This window comes from Clupea harengus, chromosome 4 (assembly GCF_900700415.2).
Source record: "Clupea harengus chromosome 4, Ch_v2.0.2, whole genome shotgun sequence".
Lineage (NCBI taxonomy): Eukaryota > Metazoa > Chordata > Actinopteri > Clupeiformes > Clupeidae > Clupea > Clupea harengus.
Window position 1 is genome coordinate 1,838,076 of NC_045155.1, and position 21,383 is coordinate 1,859,458.

Consider the following 21,383-nt stretch of genomic DNA (forward strand, 5'->3'; position numbering starts at 1 on the left):
TATATACTGATAGTTTATCACATCACATATGGTTTAGTTTAGAGCTTTTTTTTTTTTTTTAAAACACACATACACACACATTTAAGGGATCTGTTAAACTTTAAGGCTTACAGCTCGTACAGTGTTTTGCATTATCTGGTGTCGTAAAAATCATTCTGACAAGAAAGGTAGACAAATTGAAGAAAGAAAAAGACTTTTGTATTTGTGAACATTGTATATTGAACACGAAGGCCATTTCCCATTTGAACTACATTTCCCAGTATCCACTCCGTTTTTTTCCTCTTTTGCAGTTCTGCATTTTTCTTCCACACCAGGAGCAGTAGTGTTACTGTCTGAAAGAGCTGGGTTTTACGGGGAGTTGTAGCTTGAGTTGAACGCAAAACTTTTTGAAGTATTTGGAGCAGATGTATAGGAATTACGTGCGGACATTTGGGTTTTCTTATGATATGTTTTCTTTTTCACTTTGGTGTACTGTTAATTATTTTGACTAACTTAAAGTTTTATTCTCCTAGGTTTCTGGCTAACGATGCTAACCAAACCCATGTAACTTAGCCAGCTAGGATAGCCTACGTTACTTTTTAGGTGAGCATTCGTACAAGTCAAACTGCTAATTAGCTCTTTGGAGGATTGCGACTAAACCCATACAAGTACTCTGAATGGCAAGACGTTTTTAACCGCCAACTTTTTTATATTCTTTGTCCTTGCTTATTTTGTGTTTGCTTGAAGTGCGTTTGCGAATGGCGTTTACACTGTCCATTCCCCCACGTTAGAGAATTGCGTTAACGTTAGATGCCAACGCCTTTTTTTTTATTAAGTCGTGATTTTCTTTGTTGCGGTGTGTAAGTTGTAGAAGTTTGACGAGTAAATTAACGTACAAAATTTAGAAGCGTGCGTTTTGCCCGAACATTTTCTCTTCGTCCATTGCCCGGTTCCAACAAATAGTTTTGTAGTGACTGGTTTTGAAAATGGGTTGCACACTAAGCGCCGAGGATAAAGCGGCTGTGGAGAGGAGTAGAATGATAGACCGCAATCTCCGGGAGGATGAGAAGAAGGCATCCAGGGAAGTCAAACTGCTTCTTCTTGGTAAGTACTTCGCTATCAAATGGATTAAGTGTTCATAGCATAAATAATAGTTGCCTCTGTTATGGCCATGTATGACGGGAACGATTGCAGACATGGCTGAAAACTGCCGTATACCTAGGTAATACACGTAGGCTATAATTTACACTGTAAATGTCGCATTTTGGCTGGTCATTGTGAATATGCATACTTTTAAGAAGTAGCACTCCAACTAATCAAACAACTAACACACACACAAATGACTGGTGATATTTGCAGGACCCTTTGTAACTGTTTTTCCTGTTAGTTGCGCATGTAACCATCAACTCTGCATCTGTGAATAATGGAAAATAGAATGTGATTCTAATGAGTCATAATTTTCTTCATATTGTTCTCTAAGTTTGCCATATTGTGTCAAGGCACTTTGGAGAATACTTTCCAGGTAGTTAAATCACTTGGAGGAAGAGGCGGGTTCCAAAATTTCATGTTTTGCTTTCATGTTTTGCTTGCGCTTGGTGCTCTTCCTGGATGTCAGTTTTGTGGTCCTTATCTGTGTCTATTCCTCACTATCAGAGAGAATGTCCTGTCTGTTTGCAGTGGCTCTGAAAGGCACAAGAACACCCATTTCTGCCTTTGCTAATTTGTTGCACATACACAGAATAAAACATTTCTGCAGCAGAATGAAGCAATCTCTGCATATTAGTGTGGGGGGGGGGTGGAGAGTAAGTTTACATACAACCTATTTTCCAGACACTGTTCCCTCCTTCTGTTGGCATTGGAACAGAATTTGTTGGTTAAAGCCATGGAGTTTGGCTTTTGCTCTGGATGCATAAAACCACTGTGCTTTGGGCGGCTGGAAATCTTTTCAGCGGGTTTAATGAAACATGCCCCCGCTCCGCCATGAATGCGACTCCCCAAATAACTGGCTCCTCAAACACTGGCTGAGAGAGCAGCTCGGGCTGTAGGCCACCGGCCAAAGGCCCCCCCCCCCCCCTCCTCATCGGAGGTTTGGCTCATCTTTGTCGGCCTGGACACTTCTGCCTCGCCTCTTACAGGAAGAATATTTCCGAAGGTGAAAGAATGTTCAACACAGTCACTTCAGGTCTGTGATAAAAACACAACTGTGTTACGCCTGCACCTTTATGTTTTCCCATCTCTTCAAGAAGACTGTCGTTCATGTTGCACCTCTCTGGCTGGCTGGCTGGCTGGCTGATCAACCTCCTCCTTTTGTGCATGGTAATCCGCCACTGACCGCTGGCGTGTCTGGCCCTTTAGACAAGTGCTTCCACCTCACTGGAATATTTGAATCAGCTGGACTATCCCTGGTACAATGTTCATCCCATCCCCATATGCTGCCTGCCCTTGGTAGCTTGAGCTGAGTTAACATAATTGAGTAAATGTATTGCTTCATAATTTTGGCGTGATATGCTTTTTTTTTTTTTATCACAGTAGCTGCCACTGCCTCTGAAAACAGCTGACACTGTTTTTACGTTAGACATTTACATTTACATTTAGTCATTTAGCAGACGCTTTTGTCCAAAGCGACGTACAAGGGAGAGAACAGTCAAGCTAAGAGCAATAAAAAAGCATGGTGTAACAATAAAGGTTAGGTCCCGTTTCCCTTCTTTATAGGACAGGTTAGGTGATGCATATATCACATCTTCTCGTGAAACCAGGGAGGCTGATCTGTCACTCGATACTAGAGTAGCCTATGCCTTTTACATTTTTTGAGGTTTTGACCAGATTGCTATCGTGCTTGTGTTCCACCGCTTAATTACAGCGAGGACACACTGGTTTGAGTCGTATGGGAAATGTTTCTATGGTCAAATCGGCCACAGATGTTCATGGAAATGAATGTTTGTCATCAGTATTGTCCTAAGTGTAGTCTTCTTGTAGGAACATGCAGGAGTCTGAGTTCTCTGAATTCCAGTTTGTAGGCTGGCTACTGTCTATTTCCTAGTTATCAGGCCTCACTTTTGGTAGATTTCTATCTGGAAATACCTGGAATACAAGACAATGTTTAAGATATCTTGTTACCCCATCCAACAACCAAACTCACTTTTTAGCTGCTTCGGCAGTTTAAACTGAGCAATTATTTGGCTGTTTGCACACTGAACAGTTTTCACACTGGTGACGGTGGTATGATATGTTGTTCATGTTTCACAGAGTGGCAGCTAGTGGTTGAAATAAAGTATGAAGCATGAAATTGTGAACCTGAGAAACCTAGGGAGGTCCAGGGGAAGAATATTTTGAAAAATGAATGGTGCCCTTTAATGGTGACTTGAGTGAATATGAATGAATATGAGGGAAACAAATTGACAAATTGAGACTGAAAACCTAATGAGACCTTCAACAAATTCAAGGTATCACGTATTACTGCAGTCAAGCATTACATTGTCATGCTCCTACTGATAATTGTCAAAAGGCTTTAGAAAATACTGGGATTTCACCGAGGGTAAATATGTTTACATATCCCTGTCTGGGGTTATGGGAAACATAAACAGTATTACAGTCTCCTGCCCCAGCAATACCCAAACAAATCCAAGATTTAATCAAATTGATTCAATTTAATACCAACTTAGGTTATTCAGTAAAACAGTAAGTAACAGAAACACAAGCTTTGAGCGGTAACTAACGTCCTCCATCTCGGCATCTACGTCATTTAATTCTGACTTAGCATCCCTGCCGCTAGACACACCAAAGAACCCCACCGAAAGTGCTCTTTAATTGATCCGTATACATAAACATACCTCAAAATAATGGAAAGTTTCGCTCAGCAGGAAATCTATCTGTCACGCAGAAAATGGAGCCACATCTACTTCACTCTTAATCTCCTCTTGCAGTGTAGCAGCCACGGCCTCTATCAAACTATTCAGAATATTTCTTAGACACAGGGTTTCCAACTTTTTCAGCTCGAGACACAAAAGAGAAATGTGGTGTCACCCCATGACCCCAAGACTTACAAAATTATGTCATAAATTGCCATAACATCTACATTCATAAACTACAAATAACGAACACATTTGTCACCACCACTTTATTCACACACACACACACACACACACACACACACATTTGTCCGGCGTGGAAACTGACACACAAGTTCCTCACTTGACTAATACAAACATAACACACACACATCACTGACTCTTCTGTCAACCAAACAATGTTAAATAAATGCATTTTGATGTGTAATCCACATTGGAGACAAGCTTGCGAGTCAGGGACGGAATGTCAGAATGTCAATTACGGCTGGCAAGATAATGTCAGCAATCGCAGCTAACACTGAGTGACAGTCACAAGTAATGTTAGCTAGCTAGCAACACGCTAGTCACCAACTAACAGACACATGAAACAAACAATTCAAATGCCAACATATACAAACAAAAACATGAATATCTTGGTTTTCTGCTGTTAAAACACTGCCTCTTGAAAGGCCACCAAATGATCCATTCTGACATGCCTGGGCATGTTCAAATTCACTGCCCTGACGTGGTCTTTGGAATGGCTAGAATTGCGTAAATCATCAAAATCTGCTCTTCAGACGTGCCCAGCTGTACAGTCGATCAGCCTGAAGGCTCCCAGTTAGCCTGATTACACTCCATTTATGTGGAATGGTGAAATATAACGGACACACACCGTGCATTGTCCATGCGAGTCATTTTTCGCTTTTGTGAATTTTTGTTAAGCATTGCTTCATCTGCGTAAATGGATGAGCCGGCCCTGTTGTCACACACTGCTCATTATCAAGGGTTTCAAACACGACTGAATGGGGTAGTAATGAAATAAAATGCAATAACATAATCTGTCATTTTAAAAGTAAAACGACAGACATCCACAGAGCAGGGTTTGTGAGGGTTGGTGAGTGAGGAAGTATGCACATGGGATTATTGTATTCCTGCAGGTCTATGACCATGTGGCGCATGTGTGAAATATTAGACCAATTAGTTTGTACCCATGGAACCCTTGAATAGAAGATTTTTTGCATGAATTTTAGGTTGTTAGCTCATTAGTTTTAGACCAAAACTCGTTAGTATTGCTTTAACCTTTTTTTTTTTAATATTCAAATCTCCAAAAGTATCTACAAACAGTGATTGGGTTATTTGCAGGGCTGGTCAGAAGGCTATTGGAAATAGAAAATGTGGAATGAAATACTCGTTTGCACTAACTGTAGGCATACCATTCCATTTTGCATTAGTGGGCTTTGACAAGTTATACACATTTAGCATCAGTGCGCTTTGACTAGTTATATACACATTTAGCATCAGTGGGCTTTGACTAGTTATATACACATTTAGCATCAGTGGGCTTTGACTAGTTATATACACATTTAGCATCAGTGGGCTTTGACTAGTTATATACACATTTAGCATCAGTGGGCTTTGACAAGTTACATACACATTTAGCATCAGTGCGCTTTGACTAGTTATATACACATTTAGCATCAGTGGGCTTTGACAAGTTATATACACATTTAGCATCAGTGGGCTTTGACAAGTTATATACACATTTAGCATCAGTGGGCTTTGACAAGTTATATACACATTTAGCATCAGTGGGCTTTGACTAGTTATATACACATTTAGCATCAGTGGGCTTTGACAAGTTATATACACATTTAGCATCAGTGGGCTTTGACTAGTTATATACACATTTAGCATCAGTGGGCTTTGACAAGTTATATACACACTTTTAACATGTTATGCCAAGAGGTAAGGCCCCAGGTAGGCATGGTGAGCCTACTACATCCAATAAGATGCTCTGATTTTTCAACGGTGACGCTATTTGACCGTACCATCATTTACACTCAGTGAACCAGCAGACTCTGTGACATTGACTTTGGGGATTTCAAAGACATATATCAAGACAAGTATCACTTTTGACCCTGAACTTAATCAATGGACATATGATAAACATTTTTACTTGATCTGGATAAGATCAAATGAAGACTGGCAACTCCTAAATCAAACCTATTGTGTGCTGTATGCTCACGTGTCCCAGATTATATAATTATAATAAGCCGGGTTGGGGTATGATCCAGATTATATAATTATAATAAGCAGTGTTGGGGTATGGATCTGTTACTGATGCTCTGCTGCTGTTCAGCAATCACACTTTGCGTTTCCTTGCGGAAATGCGTTTGTAGTTTCCTTTGCTTTTTCAGCTGCCTCTGTTCCTGAATCAGCTCTTCTATTTGAACCTCGTCGTCTAGACTTGACTTGACCTTTGCTTTTCCTTCTTGGCTTTCTGATAAACTCCATATTTGTCCATGCCATGGGAGCAGATGACCTCACCCACGCAATTAAATGTATACGCCACTGTACCCTTCAGTCCTTTCAAAATTCCTTTTAAAATCAACATTGATGCAATTCCATTCCTTGACTTCCGAGGCCCCTGGCCCTCTAGCCTTTGGTGTCTGCCCACTACATGTGTCCTTCTTAGTCTGCCTGGTTTGTCCTTTGGTGTCTGCCCACTACATGTGTCCTTCTTAGTCTGCCTGGTTTGTCCTTTGGTGTCTGCCCACTACACGTGTCCTTCTTAGTCTGCCTGGTTTGTCCTTTGGTGTCTGCCCACTACATGTGTCCTTCTTAGTCTGCCTGGTTTGTCCTTGCCGTTCCCCAGCTGAATGATGCCCACCATTCTTTGGAAGTGTGCCGGGTCCTCCTCCTTCCTCCGGAGCAGGGGTACTGATATCCTGTGGTCTTTGGTACTTAACCCACTCCTGGACTTCAACCCGACTTGAGCTACTTCTTAACCAGGTGTGCTCAATGCTGGGGCCCTGGGCCCCTGTACTCCTTCATCCAGGCATTTCATCCTTCCCTGATGAATCCTCAAAGCCTTCCAGTGACGTTTCCTTCCTCCATCCACATATAGAAAACCTGGAAAAAAAGCGTTCCCCTTATTCCCCAAACTGGCCGTATCTGTGTTGATCCCCTTCCTCATAGTCAAAGCCATACCATGACCATGTGGTGTGCCTGTGAGTCATATTTACAATTTCAATTTTTTTATAGAAATATAAAAATACTCCTCCTTCATTGCCTCTCCCTCCTCCATTCAGGGGCGGAGATCCCATTTCATTGTTGGGGGGGACAATAAACAGTAACATTTCAGAAAATAATTCCTGGGGGGGGGGGGTGGGGGGGACATAAAAGAAATTGCTTTCTGGCCCTATCTCTCTCGCTCTCCCTTATGCTCCTTTGCAACTTGCCTCACATCATGTCAAAGCGGAAAGTGAACACCGGTCTGTTATGCCGTGTAGTGCATTTTAAAATACTACTCTCAGACTTTACTGGAGCGACTTTCAACATGTAACCTAACCTCACCGGTGCAGAGGTAGAGGTACTGTTGCAGAATGTAGATGTGTCCATTCTATTCCACCATGGCTATATCCACGCGATTGAGTTTAGTGCTTATTTATTTATTTATTCAATGCCATTTGCAGTGTTCGTGTAATGCTTCTATTTCTGTTAGGACATCACGATGCCTCGTAGAATCATGACTATAAATGTGAAACGTAATTGTTTATGATACAAATATTCTCGTATTTATTATTATTATAATGATTTAAATCCAAGGATGTCTGTAGAATTGATGTGAAAGCAATCACCAACGATTTCTCACAAATTCAGCCCTTAAGAACATGGGCGCACTCCAATGTTACGACTGCTATTTAGAGTTCTTAAATTCTGTTAAAATTTAAGAACGAATCCCAGATGAGAGAACTTTCATGAATGCCAGAATTGTCCCGGGAATTCACGTAACTGCGTTCGTGAATGAGGTCCAATGTCTGTCAACCTCTTTACATATCGTGTAGCATAGCGGCAGTGACAGGGGAGAGAGGAGGAAAAAGAGGAGTGTGTGCTTTGTCCAAAATCCGCCTCTTTTTAATCAGCACGCTTCAAGTTTGAGCTTTTGGACAAAGCAGAAGAAATGTCACTTGATGTTACAAGCCTGTGCTTGTTGAACAAGTGGTGATAAATTACTTACTGTCTTTTGCTTGTAGAGGTTTTACTGGTTCGGTTGGTTTCCTCACAATCTGACCGTGTACTGGGCTGATTGACTGAAACACGGAGCTGCCGGTAGCCCCGCCCGTTTGGAAACCGCATGTGAACCAAACCACTTTGAGGAATAGGGGATCATGATTTTTCAACACTTAAAAAACCCATTTTTTTTACATTTATAAATAGCACCGCTTTGTGTTGTGCTTTTATTTATTACTATATTCAAAATGATTTATTTGTGTTTACAATTATTGTTGGGGGGGACAACTTTATGGTAGGGGGGGGACACGTCCCCCCTGCCCCCCCCCCCCCCCCCCACGGGATCTCTGCCTATGCCTCCATTAAACGTCTGGACGAGAATGAGGAAGTAATAATAATTACCAGGGCTGAATTTCTTTTCACGTCAGTGGTTACTGAGCAGGACAACTTTGATTGCATCAAATTAGAAGTTGCAAAGTTGCAATGTAGGCTAGCCTGCTCCATGGTTTTTGGACTCCAAATGCCCAAAACAGGGTGATATCCTTCCTAATAACTCCACAGTTTACTGCTTAAACTGCATTAAAATGGTGCATTTAGCTGCCAGAATTAAGAAAAGTTGTATCACCACCCTTGGCATGAGCTGCTAAATCTAGCTCTAAGTGTGTGAAGATTTTTTTCGTTTCCTTTTAAATAAGTTGAGGCCTTCTTTTGAACTACATGTTGCACATTTAAATATTGAAGTTGGGTTTTTAAAACCGTAAAAAGACATTAAGGTCAAGTTCTTGTCATAGGTCCTTCTTTACCATCCATAGGCCATAGTAGAGCAGGGATGACATTATTATTTACTTCACCCACTAGCCAAAGTGGTCTAGAATCTACCAGCCACTCAAATTTTCACCAGCCACCATGTTGTAATCGCACTTTTGTGTGTAACTAACTTTTCTATAATGTTTCTCTTGAAAATGAAAATGATGAATTTATTCCCAGTTTGTACTTTATCTCCCTCACACCACACACACTTCAATTGCCCAGAAACAGAACGTTAAACAACTTGTCTTTAAACATCAATCCTGAACACCCTCTCTCTCTCTCCCTCCCTCGCTTCAAAATCCCTCCTAATCAGAATCTGAACCAGATTCTGTTTTCTCTGGAGACAACTGTTGGTTTTTCTTGCATGATGCAAATCACCTCCTTGTCGTACATGGAGGCTTTCGTGGTCATTGATAGCTTCCAATTTTTTTTTATTTTGCTGCCCACAGTAAATCTGTTCGTCTTGCTGCTGGCAGAAGCGTGTTGCCGGCAGACCGACTGGCTAGTTTTCGACGAGCGTAGGCTAAGTCAGTCACGTAACTCCCCACTGTTGGCTCTTCTCATTGAAAAAAATGACCTTTTTAACTTTTGTGAACTCTAGTTGTATTATTACAGTTAGTTTCTGATATGTTGGCACTCTGAGATTCTTCTGAATAAAGAGTGCGTTACAAATCAAATGAATTATTATTTATTATTATTAGTTGTCTCCTCTTGTGTAGGCCCACTGACATCAGCCGCTTTCTTGACACCTGCAATGTAAAGCCACGGTGTTGTTAAAATAGTCTGTTGGATTAGGTGACCATCCAATCGAATTGTTCCATCACTACGAGGCAGATGTGATATCTCAGAAACATCCGCAGACCCTCTGGGTTTGTTTGATATAAGTCAATATTAGCAACCTCTTAAAGGGATAAGTAATTCACCCGGCTGAAATAGGTCTGTGTGCCCAAACCACATTTTGCTGATGCTGACATATAAATGATTCATGGGGTTTGATTGTCTCGTAGTGCCATCGCAACAGTAATGTTGTTTAGTGGAAGGCTGTCGCTTGTGTATAGGTGGGCCTATGCTACAGCTACAAAACAACCTAGCTAGTCACATAAATTAGGCATTCATGTGGTCCTTTTTTTTTCCGTCTCAAAATGCTTAAACAGCTGGTGTTTTAAAAGCAGTCAGAATTAATTTTAGACAGAGACATTTCTTTCATTGCTTCTTTTCATTGCATTAGTTAATGTTAATAATGTTTCCCATTATTAAAATAATTTACCATATAACCAGGGCTGTATAGGACATTAACCATATAACCAGGGCTGTATAGGACATTACAACCCTGTGATTCTAACCCAAGGCTGTATAGGACATTAAAAGCAGCTGCTGGCACACAGCATTGGCTTTCTCTATCATTCAGCATTTCTCCCATCACCACACTCTGAGGGTCACATATGAAAATACTGGCCAAGCTCTGCCTCCAGTTATTTCAGCAGTTAGCAGGTGAAGTCCTTGGACTAAGATTTTGCCATTGTCAAGACGGTGAAATAACTCGGTTAAAGTGGTTTAAAAGCCTCGAAGGCCCTTTTGAACTCTGTGGTCTTGAACTATTTGTGTGCATGGGAGGGGCTAGCCTTATTTGAGGAGGGTTCATGTGGGCTTTTGACAGTTTAAGACAGCTTTTGCAGAGATGTAGGCTAGCTTTTAGTTCTAGAGAAGCCTTTCAGGTGGGCAGAACAGTAGGTGGTGATCTCAACTTCAGGGGAAACACATAAGGTCTGATGAGTCATCTTAATGAATGTTTTGAAAAAGTGAGTGTCACAGACTCTGTGTGTTTGTGGGGTCCCATGAAATCAATTTAATTGTTTTCTAAATTCCATTTTTTTTATTAGATTCTGTGTTTTCTGTTTTGTATTCATGGACATATTCATCATAAAGTTTAATAATTTAGAAAGGCTATAATTTATTGTGCTGTTACATCAGTTCTTCAGCAACCTATGTTGTAATCTGGATCTAGGCTTAGACTATGGTGTAACTACAATGGCAAAAGAGTACGACATCCTGTTTCAGAAGAACTGTGGTGAGTCAGCAGTAACCAGTTGTGTTTGGCTAGATGTTCATTCGAAGTCACAGATGGCCTTACTAAGTTTATTTCATAGTCATATGTCTGTGGTTTATTCAGATGCTGCCTAGTGACCATGTTTAGTGTACTGTTCTCCAAATAAATATCTTTTTTTTTAACTCTTAATATACGCAGAAAATGTACCGTTTGATGCTATTCCGGCAAATAGAATGCTGCCCCTTACATGAAGAAATGCGCTGTGTTCTGGCAGTCTAAAACACGGAACTCACTTAAGCACTGACACAGTTAGATAGCTGTCTGACACGCCCCAAAGCAGAGCAAAGTTTGGTGATGTAGTGCTCTGGTGAGATGGAAACCAGCCGAATGATCAGATGCTCTGCTGGTTTTCTCTCTGCTTAGAGTCAGACCAGATTCCCACCTGACTCGAGGAGAGGATTTGACTGTGCTCCTTGAGGCTGTGTGTGTGCGTGTGCGAGTGAGAGAGAGAGAGAGAGTGTGTGCGAGTGAGAGAGAGTGTGTGCGAGTGAGAGAGAGTGTGTGCGAGTGAGAGAGAGTGTGTGTGAGTGAGAGAGAGTGTGTGCGAGTGAGAGAGAGTGTGTGTGAGTGAGAGAGAGTGTGTGCGAGTGAGAGAGAGTGTGTGCGAGTGAGAGAGAGAGTGTGTGTGAGTGAGAGAGAGTGTGTGCGAGTGAGAGAGAGTGTGTGCGAGTGAGAGAGAGTGTGTGCGAGTGAGAGAGAGTGTGTGCGAGTGAGAGAGAGTGTGTGCGAGTGAGAGAGAGTGTGTGCGAGTGAGAGAGAGTGTGTGCGAGTGAGAGAGAGTGTGTGCGAGTGAGAGAGAGTGTGTGCGAGTGAGAGAGAGTGTGTGTGTGAGTGAGAGAGAGTGTGTGCGAGTGAGAGAGAGTGTGTGCGAGTGAGAGAGAGTGTGTGCGAGTGAGAGAGAGTGTGTGCGAGTGAGAGAGAGTGTGTGCGAGTGAGAGAGAGTGTGTGTGTGAGTGAGAGAGAGTGTGTGTGTGAGTGAGAGAGAGTGTGTGTGCGAGTGAGAGAGAGTGTGTGCGAGTGAGAGAGAGTGTGTGCGAGTGAGAGAGAGTGTGTGCGAGTGAGAGAGAGTGTGTGTGAGTGAGAGCGAGTGTGTGTGCGAGTGAGAGAGAGTGTGTGCGAGTGAGAGAGAGTGTGTGCGAGTGAGAGAGAGAGTGTGTGCGAGTGAGAGAGAGTGTGTGTGAACGAGGAATTTTCCGCATGATCATCCCCATGTCTATGGGTAAAACCCACACATTGCTATAAATATAGGCCAGCGAGCCAGCAGGGTTTTCGAACTTAACTGTGAATTCTCTCAGTGTTTAAAATGTAAGCCTGCTGTTGCTGACTCTAAATCACAGGCCAGTGGAATCTCTGTGTGGACGTCTCTGTCACTGATTAAAGGAGCTTGGACTGCGATTTGGTGATGCGTAGTACTGTCTGGCCAAACTGCTGTGTTTATCGGGCAGTTTTTAATGATGCCTTGCTACATGCGATCTATAGATGGATTCTTTCTCTTTGTAAATGTACCGTCTTTCCTCTTGTCTGTCAGTCTGCTGGTGCTCTTTGGGGTATTTCAGCTCCCTGCTGGAGAGCAGTAAGTCCCTAGGTGGTGACATCAAGCCAACCTTTCATCTTCATGGCATTTAATCTGCCGGGATGAGAATTAAGACCTCAAATAGAAAGACTCCTGTCTGCAGGACAGAGTGTGAGTATGTGTGTGTTTGTGACCGTGTGTGCGTGTGACCGTGTGTGTATGTTAGTGTTAGTGTTTGTGTTTGTGTTGTGTGTGTGGCCGTCTAGTTTGTTTGTTCCAGGCTCGTGACGTCTGAGGGAGAAATTGAAAGATTATATTCAGTATGTAGGCCTGTGATCCTGCTCTGAGGCATATGATTGGCCAGTTGGGTGATGCAACCTTCTGGTATTATTATTTGGTACTATTATTAGCTCGGAAGGGTAAATGAGCGGCCAAAATGTTACCCGAAGGCGAAAGACACCAGACTGGAAGGTTTAACAGTGTCTGAACATTATGGGACAGGAGAATGCATTAGAGTGGTAAATATTGCGGGAAAATGTGATTAATCTGACTATGAAAGTATTGCATGACCTCCAATATTACCAAGCACTATATAAGCTAGTGCCACAGCGTAATGGCATGGCACACGAGTAGTGAAAGTTGCAAGATGTACGGTTTTATATTCTATTATATTCTCGGTTATATATATCTATATATAGACACACACACACACACACACACACACACCCATTCTGTTCATTTTGCCACAATCCAATAGTATTGCTCGGTTTTGTAGGAGCGTGTCCTTTTGTTCAACCCACTCTGATTGGTCACCTGGAGGTGGCTAGGACAAGATTTTAAGGAAAGACTAAATAGTATGCAGACCTAAAGTAATGAGATTCTAGGCCAAAACTCAATCATGTGCAGAGACTTTAGATTGTAATGAAACCATGATCCGACCGCTGCCTGCATCACCAGGACTCTAGACTAAACATGAACACACTACATTCATACACATTTACAGATTTTAGTTTTAGTTGCTAACTTGGTGGGTGGGTGGTTGCATACATTACATAATGCGCACACAATAGTCTTCTCCTTCCCAGGTGGTGTGCTGGATTACCTCAGAGGTGTGAGGCTTTATGGGGTTGGCTGCAACTGTAAACAATGAGTCCTTTGTTATGAGATCATAGAGGAGTCCTCTGCTAAGCTGACTTTGGGCCCTCTGGTCGGACTTTGGAAAATCAGGGTGTCCATTTTGTAGGGGTTTTTTTTTCTCATTTTCAGAGTGCTTTGTGCCTTACAGAGGTGACTGTAATGGTCTTTTCTTTCCCTTTTTTTTTCAGGTGCTGGAGAGTCGGGGAAGAGCACAATAGTGAAACAGATGAAGTAAGTTATTTTGAGCGGTGACCTAACCACAGCTTTACCGCAGCACCACCAGCAGATACCTCAGAGGCATCTGGATTCTCAATACAAGTGTCAGACTCAACCACCCAGTCACAGTTAATCAGTGTCATTTCAAATATTTTTTTTTCTAGAAATGATCTTAAAATTCCCTTAAACTATGCAAATATCATACGGTCATTAGTATTTAGTGTTTTTAGTGTTGTATTCAGGGCATTAGTGTTTCGAATGCATTGTCACACTGTTAAGACCCTGTGAGAGTGTTTTATACTGCTATTCCTTCTGTCTTCCAAGGATCATTCATGAAGATGGTTACTCAGAGGACGAGTGCAAGCAGTACAAGGTGGTTGTGTACAGCAACACCATCCAGTCCATCATCGCCATCATCAGGGCCATGGGCAGGCTGAAGATCGACTTTGGAGACCCTGCCAGAGCAGTAGGTGTCTCTCTCAGGGCAGAGATTTGCCTAGTAAAGCATGTTAAAAAAATATCACAAATCACACACAGGCATGTTGAGAGATGGCCTGTGTTTACTCCCCTACTGAGCACAGTTTTCTACAGATATATAAGGGAAAAAATAGCTACTCCGCTAGGCATTTAATCTGTAGAATGCATAGTGTCTGAGGACCTTAGATGTTCACCTTAGTCATGTATTTCAGTTGGTGTTGTGATCGTGTGATCGCCCTGACTTTTCTCATCTCTGTACTTCCCCGTATCCTGCCAGGACGATGCCAGGCAGCTGTTTGTGTTAGCAGGCTCAGCTGAGGAGGGGGTGATGACCGCGGAGCTGGCCGGCGTCATCCGCAGGCTGTGGAAGGACGGCGGCGTCCAGACCGGCTTCAGCCGCTCCAGAGAATACCAGCTCAATGACTCCGCTTCCTAGTAAGAGCCTAGGCCCCCCCCCCCCCCCAATGCAGGTCTGCCAGTCCCAGAGGCAGCCATCAGCCAAGGAGACGGTGGAGTCGAGTGCATGTGGTTTGCTTTGTAGCTGTCAGAGCTCCAGTGCTGTGGTTTATGAGTTAGGGTGGGGCCCTGGAGAGGAACAAGATTGATCTTGCATTCTTTTTTCATGCTTAAACTTGTCAAGGAAGTGAGGGGGGGAAGAATTTTTTGACACAAAATGATCTCTGTGTATGTATGCAAATGAGTTTTTGTCTGTCAGAATGGTGAAATTCCAAACCCGTACGCAGCTGTGTCGTGACCCAGCGTGAGATTTCGACCGCCTGGTCGGGTCATGTGGGATTGGTCATTTTAATGTTGTGTTTGTGCAATACTTTATGTGAAAGGGAATTTTATGGCCATTTCCCAGACTTTTTCGCATGTTAGCACATGACATTGAGACCGGGGGGGGGGGTAAAAAAATGTGTGTGAGAGGGCAGGGTAAGGCGTTCGTGTGTGTGTGTGTGTGTGTGTGTGTGTGGGGGGGTGGGCTGTTATTTAGGAAACAGAGGAGGCGTGCTGGCTTGAGAGGAGCCTGCTGGGCTGCCACTCAGCTGGCCCGACGAGCTCACGGCTCACCCCGCAGTGTTTACACTCAACCCGGGAGCACCCGGCTTTCACCGGCTGGAAAAATATCAACCCGTATTTAGCATTTCAGTCCGCTAATTCCATCACAGTCCCAGAGTCATTGCTCAGGCCTTGCCGTTCTGGTGATTTGACCGTGATGGATTGTAGGTTGGCTTGCTGTATTTTGCTATACTCTCAGAGGACCCATGGTGGTGATGCAAATTCCACTATGCTGTATAAACGTGTTGTTTATTTCCTCGTATTACTTGCTAAACGGTGATGTGCCTGTACATTGCGAGCATGTAAAGGCTGCTGTGTGTCCTGATGCAGACTCTCTCCATCTCCTTGTAGTTACCTGAATGACCTGGACAGGATATCTCAGCAGAACTACATCCCTACTCAGCAAGACGTGTTGAGGACTCGAGTGAAGACCACGGGCATCGTGGAGACGCACTTCACTTTCAAGGAGCTGTACTTCAAGTGAGTGTCCCCCCCCCCCCCCCTCATACACATGCTTATCTTGAGCCTGTCGAGGGGTTTGGGGCTCAACCGCATCACTTCGGCTCACTCACAACCCGACAGTCAAGCATGTCAGTCATTCATTCATAGAAATACAGAAGAAAAAACCATCCACCTTTAGGATTATATCACAGCAGAGGTTTGGGTGACTCTTTTAAGTCTGTTTCGCTTATTAGAGGTCTGATTTAAAGAGAGTGAGTTTGACACGCAGTTGATTTTTAATTTTTATTATGATGACTTTACCGAAAAAGTAACAGAAAATTGCAACCCGAAATTGCGGGAAATCAGGGCATCCTTGAGGGGCTGTTCCTATCCACAGAGCAGGGGATCATCACAGTGGTGTCCTGCATTTTGATGTTGATGTACGCGGGCAGGGAAATAAGAGACCTGGACTTCTTCGCATGGTTGCCTTTTAATATGATTTTGATATGAGGTGCGATTAAATCTTCAGAGACTGCGCCTAAAAAAAAAATGTTTTAAACGTGCACTGTGAGTGGGAGCGTTGTCATGGTCACGCACCCAAACGCCAGCGTGCCACCGTTTAGGTCGTTTGCACTTCCCCCAAGGTCAGACCGTCAACAAGTTTTAATTTCTGAGGCGTCTGAGGGAGAACATTTAGTGCAAATGACATTCACCGTGCATTGAAAACACACACGTTTTCATCACGATCATCGCTCCCCTACCTGCTGGGTTTGGCTCCCTGCGGCTCCTTCCTCTTCCTTAAGATGAAGTTCAAGCTGAAAGGCTTGCCGTTTTTGACACAGTGAAGGAGATCCAGTCCCGATGGGGGCTGGATACGCTTAAAGAACAGGACTTCCAGGGAGCGTTCCAAGCGTGGCAGGAGTGCTAGGAGAGGTGTATCACTGCACAAGGTGACATGCTCCAAATTTAGGTGAATGCAAATACCATGGCAATAAAGGCTTTTCGAGTTCGAAGGGGGTAGCGCCGACCTTTACATCTTTACGGGTACACTTTTTGCATTCAGTGTTTAGTCTAGCAAGAGGGGAACCACTCGGAGAATGTTTAGGTTCTGATAAGTGGTGTTGGGAGTTACTCAGAAATGCACCTCGGACGGATGGCACACAAAGGCACGCGTACGTGATTACAGGGAAAGCCATTTACATTTAGTCATTTAGCAGACGCTTTTATCCAAAGCGACTTAAAATCTATACACATTTTACATTTACACTGATGGCACACTGCACATCAGGAGCAATTAGGGGTTCAGTGTCTTGCTCAAGGACGCTTCGACAGGGAATCGAACTAGCAACCTTCTGATTACTAAACGACTTCTCTACCTCCTGTACCACTGTTGCCGTCTGAAGGCCCTGTTCTGATCGGATAAGAGCCCCCAGGTGGCCTGTGTCTGTGAGGGCTGCTGCTGCGCGTCAGTGGGCCAATAACTGATTCTGGTACCTTGGTTTGAATACAGAATGTTTGATGTGGGCGGACAGCGCTCCGAGCGGAAGAAGTGGATCCACTGCTTCGAGGGCGTCACTGCCATCATCTTCTGCGTTGCGCTTAGTGACTACGACCTGGTCCTGGCAGAAGATGAGGAGATGGTGAGGAGAACTGTGTGTGTGTGTGTGTGTGTGTGTGTGTGTGTGTGTGTGTGTGTGTGTGTGTGTGTGTGTGTGTGTGTGTGTGTGTGTGTGTGTGTGACAGCTTTTATCTGATCTGCTCCGTGTATACATGCAAAGGCTCAGGATATATATGCAAACACAGGGGTTTTCAATGGTGTTTCCTGCTCTGTAATATAACAGTGTATTGTAATGTAACAATTAACCCATTTTACAATTCACATGAAATCCTGCCCCATTAATTACAACCTTGCTGACATAATTGCACGGCACTCTGTGTGTATAAAACCATCATTTTAGTAAAGTAAAGTAATTCCACAGCTGTTTCATCATTATTACAAATGTCAGCTTTGCTTTTTAAAATCCTTAAATTGTCACGGTTGGAATCTTTTGAGTCTATCCTGTACACACTGTAACAGTGACCTGATAATGTCTCCACAGAATCGAATGCACGAGAGCATGAAGCTTTTTGACAGCATCTGCAACAACAAGTGGTTTACGGACACCTCTATCATCCTCTTCCTCAACAAGAAGGACCTGTTTGAGGAGAAGATCGCCAAGAGTCCCCTAACCATCTGCTACCCTGAGTATTCTGGTGTGAAAAAAAACTGCGCATTAACCAACAGTACCTTTTTAATAGATCATTTCCTCTAACCCGCGACCGAAGCAATTTATCACGGTCCCATGGTTCTGTATTACTCTGTGATTGCAGCGCTGATAACTAGCTTTGTTATAATTATTTCTCTGGGTCTTGAGCGAGAGCCTCTATAGTTGAGCTGGTGAACTGCTGACTCTTATCCCAGCGCTCCAGTTCACTTGGCCTGCTATCCGTCACACACACAATCCTCCTTTCACAGACTGGAAGACTGCCACCGGTCTGTTTAAGTGTAGTTGGACACCTATGTAAACGATTCAAGCGCACACACACACCTCTCTGTGTGAAGAACCAGTTTTGAGACAAACCAGAGGATTAAGTCAGCATACATAGTCAATTTGTTGTGTCATAGATGTCATTTATTTACATAGAGTTCCGTAGATATCTGTTTGGAGTGACCAGTCCATTCTTAAACACACTATATACACAGCCTTTTTATAACAGAAACAAAATGACCTGCCATGACATAATAATAATAATAATAATAATAATGCATTTTATTTGTAACGCACTCTTAAATCAAAAGAATCTCAGAGTGCCAAATGACGTGACGGTGACCTGCGTCTGCCTTTGTCTTTGTGACTCCAAAATGCCCCACCAGTATTCAGGTGTCTTGAGGTTAGATTTCAAGGTCGCAAGGCACCGGTCAGTCAAGATATTGTTGATTCAACCAGTCAGGACTTCTCCCTCTCATTTTACTCTATGATAATAATGGTGATGATGAACTTCACTTTCTGTTTCGATGACTGATCTGTGCTCTCCTGCCAGACATATTTGGGAACTCCCATGTGGTGTTGAGAAGCATGCTGCCAGAAGAGGGCATTGTAGGAATGCGTACATTATGCCTATATAGAAAATGTACATAACATGAATATTGACCACAGAGTTCCAATCTGGTCCTTTGAAAATAGGTCACCACCAAGAACAGCAATCAAAAATGAATTATTGCACATTGTTTGCAGTCTGAACACAGCTAAAGTTTCGTGTGTGTGTGTGTGTGTGTGTGTGTGTTTGCAGTCTGAACACAGCTAAAGTGTTATTATTATTATTATTATTATTATTATTATTATTGTTTGCAGTCTGAACACAGCTAAAGTGTCTTGGTTCTCCCTTCAGGCTCCAACACATATGAGGAGGCAGCCGCTTACATCCAGTGCCAGTTTGAAGACCTGAACCGGAGGAAAGACACTAAAGAGATCTACACACATTTCACCTGTGCCACCGACACCAAGAACGTCCAGTTTGTGTTTGACGCGGTCACGGATGTGATCATCAAAAACAACCTAAAGGAGTGCGGCCTTTACTGAGCGAGCGACACACAGGTGTGCGACTACTAGCACCACCATCACTGTACCTCACTGGACCATACGCTGAGTGGTGGCTGTTTCCTAATCCTCCTCTCCCCTCTTTTTCTTGCAGTGGTTGGTGTGACCGCAGCATGGAGAAAGAGATGGATTTTTTTCGGCAGTGCTCTCTTCGAAGGACAGCCAAGTCTTTGCGAAGTGGAGCTAGGTAGAGACAGTTACCAGACTGCACTCAGACACACACACACACACACACACACACACACACACACACACACACACACACACACACTCAGACACCGCTGTTCAACTGATTTTTAAAATACGAGGCTTCATTTTGTACTTAGCCTCCGCCTGTAGCATCATAAGTGTTTTTAAGATTCCCTTTTTTTGTATTCATCGTGACGCCAAGCATTTCAGAAAACAAATATGGATGGATTTTTTTTTTTTTGGGTTACTTTTATGTCATCATTAGTTATTTTGTCCTATTTGCTCTTCTAGTTCTCTGCTGTTAAATGTTCCCCTCTCTACAGAATCAGGCCATACTATGCACAGGATTCAAACTGCAAAAGAAAGTTTCATCTCAGTTTTCTGCTCTTTTTAGTTGTTTTAAGTATGTTTTTAATCATGTTGTCGAAATTTATGCTTACCTTTTTTTTGCCATAAAAACCATGCCTGTACAACGCAGTCAGTGTAACTGTAACTTAGCAGTAGATAAGATTCACAATGTTCCACATTTGATAAATTATTAATAATTTGAAAGGTAATCGTATGGAAATTTCATCTGTCTCCTCCTGTGAGATTGTGGGTAGAATTGCTCTCTTATGAAAGGATTATGAAATGTGATGCCCGTTTTGTGCTATTTCATTTTCAGAGTAGATTTAATAGCTTGGATAACCCACAGGGATGCTACAGGTTTTTTGGGATTTTCTTTATTTTACTAACCAAAAATGGACCACTTTATATTAGACAATATTTTTATATGTATGTAGCCACTACAGTTTAATTTGTATAGTGTGAATTATTACCAGTTGCGAGCCTTTGTAATTGTCTTGCCACACATGGCTTCTCAGCTAACCCTTTGTAATACGTTTTTTTTAATGAAAGTAACCCTGACCTAGTCATGTGGAATTTCAGTGCTTGATATTTTCGTAGACTTTTAAAAGAGAGGCTTGTTTTCTTAGATGTTCTTTTTAATCCTGTGAATTTCAGTTGATACAAAGGTTATATCTGACCAAACAAGATGGAGGTTGTAATTAAACATAGGTCTACATGGGAAGAATTGTTACGTTGTTGAATGCCCTTGAGCATGCCTTGTTTCTTTGTACAGAGATGTTTTGCCAAATACCTAACAGTTTGTGGGTGTGAGACTGTAGCCCGCAGCCCGCTCATCTAAAACAGCCTGAACATTCCCAGAGGACAGTATCATGACCTGTCTGGTACTATTTAACTTTGTCCAGATAAATAGTTTTATCTTAACATTGTTAGATAATGTCACTAAGAATTCAATTTTGATTTTTTTTTTTTTGATTTTTTTTTTTTTTTTTTAGCTTAAAAAATATTAGAGATTGAAGAGTGCTTTTATTCCTTTTTGAGAATTGACCACTAATATCTATTAAAGCACTGCATCACAGTCTTGACTCCTATTCCTGTTCTTACCGATGTCATTTCCTCCCAGGCCTTGCTATCAAAATATGGCCTGGAAGTATGACGTAGTAAACCATGGTCTTCCAGCTGAAACAGGGAACTGGTTGTGTTGAAACGCCATGGATGTTTTCTTCATCGTTTTTTTTATCATGGGTGGTAGTGAATGATTTTGATTTCCAAGTGAGTGTTCCAAGCCCCGTCTTTTCTTGTTCACGCCTTCTGTTATGTGTCTATGTTAATGCAGCCTCTCAAGCGTGGTGGAAGTAGTATTTCATGTTATTCCTGTTGAGTCTTTGGATTGTGTTCGTTAGTTAGTGGAA

The 21,383-nt window shown here is 42.6% G+C and overlaps 1 protein-coding gene across 1 annotated transcript; it reads left to right on the plus strand.

Moving 5' to 3' along the window:
• Positions 1-285: 285 nt before the first annotated feature.
• gnai3 (guanine nucleotide binding protein (G protein), alpha inhibiting activity polypeptide 3) lies at positions 286-21,049 on the plus strand. The gene is made up of 9 exons (XM_012824254.3): positions 286-1,083; positions 13,795-13,837; positions 14,147-14,288; positions 14,577-14,734; positions 15,710-15,838; positions 17,310-17,439; positions 17,899-18,052; positions 19,229-19,434; positions 19,532-21,049. The coding sequence occupies exons 1-8, from the start codon at positions 966-968 to the stop codon at positions 19,417-19,419; spliced, it is 1,065 nt and encodes a 354-aa protein (XP_012679708.1). The 5' UTR covers positions 286-965; the 3' UTR covers positions 19,420-19,434; positions 19,532-21,049.
• Positions 21,050-21,383: the final 334 nt, after the last annotated feature.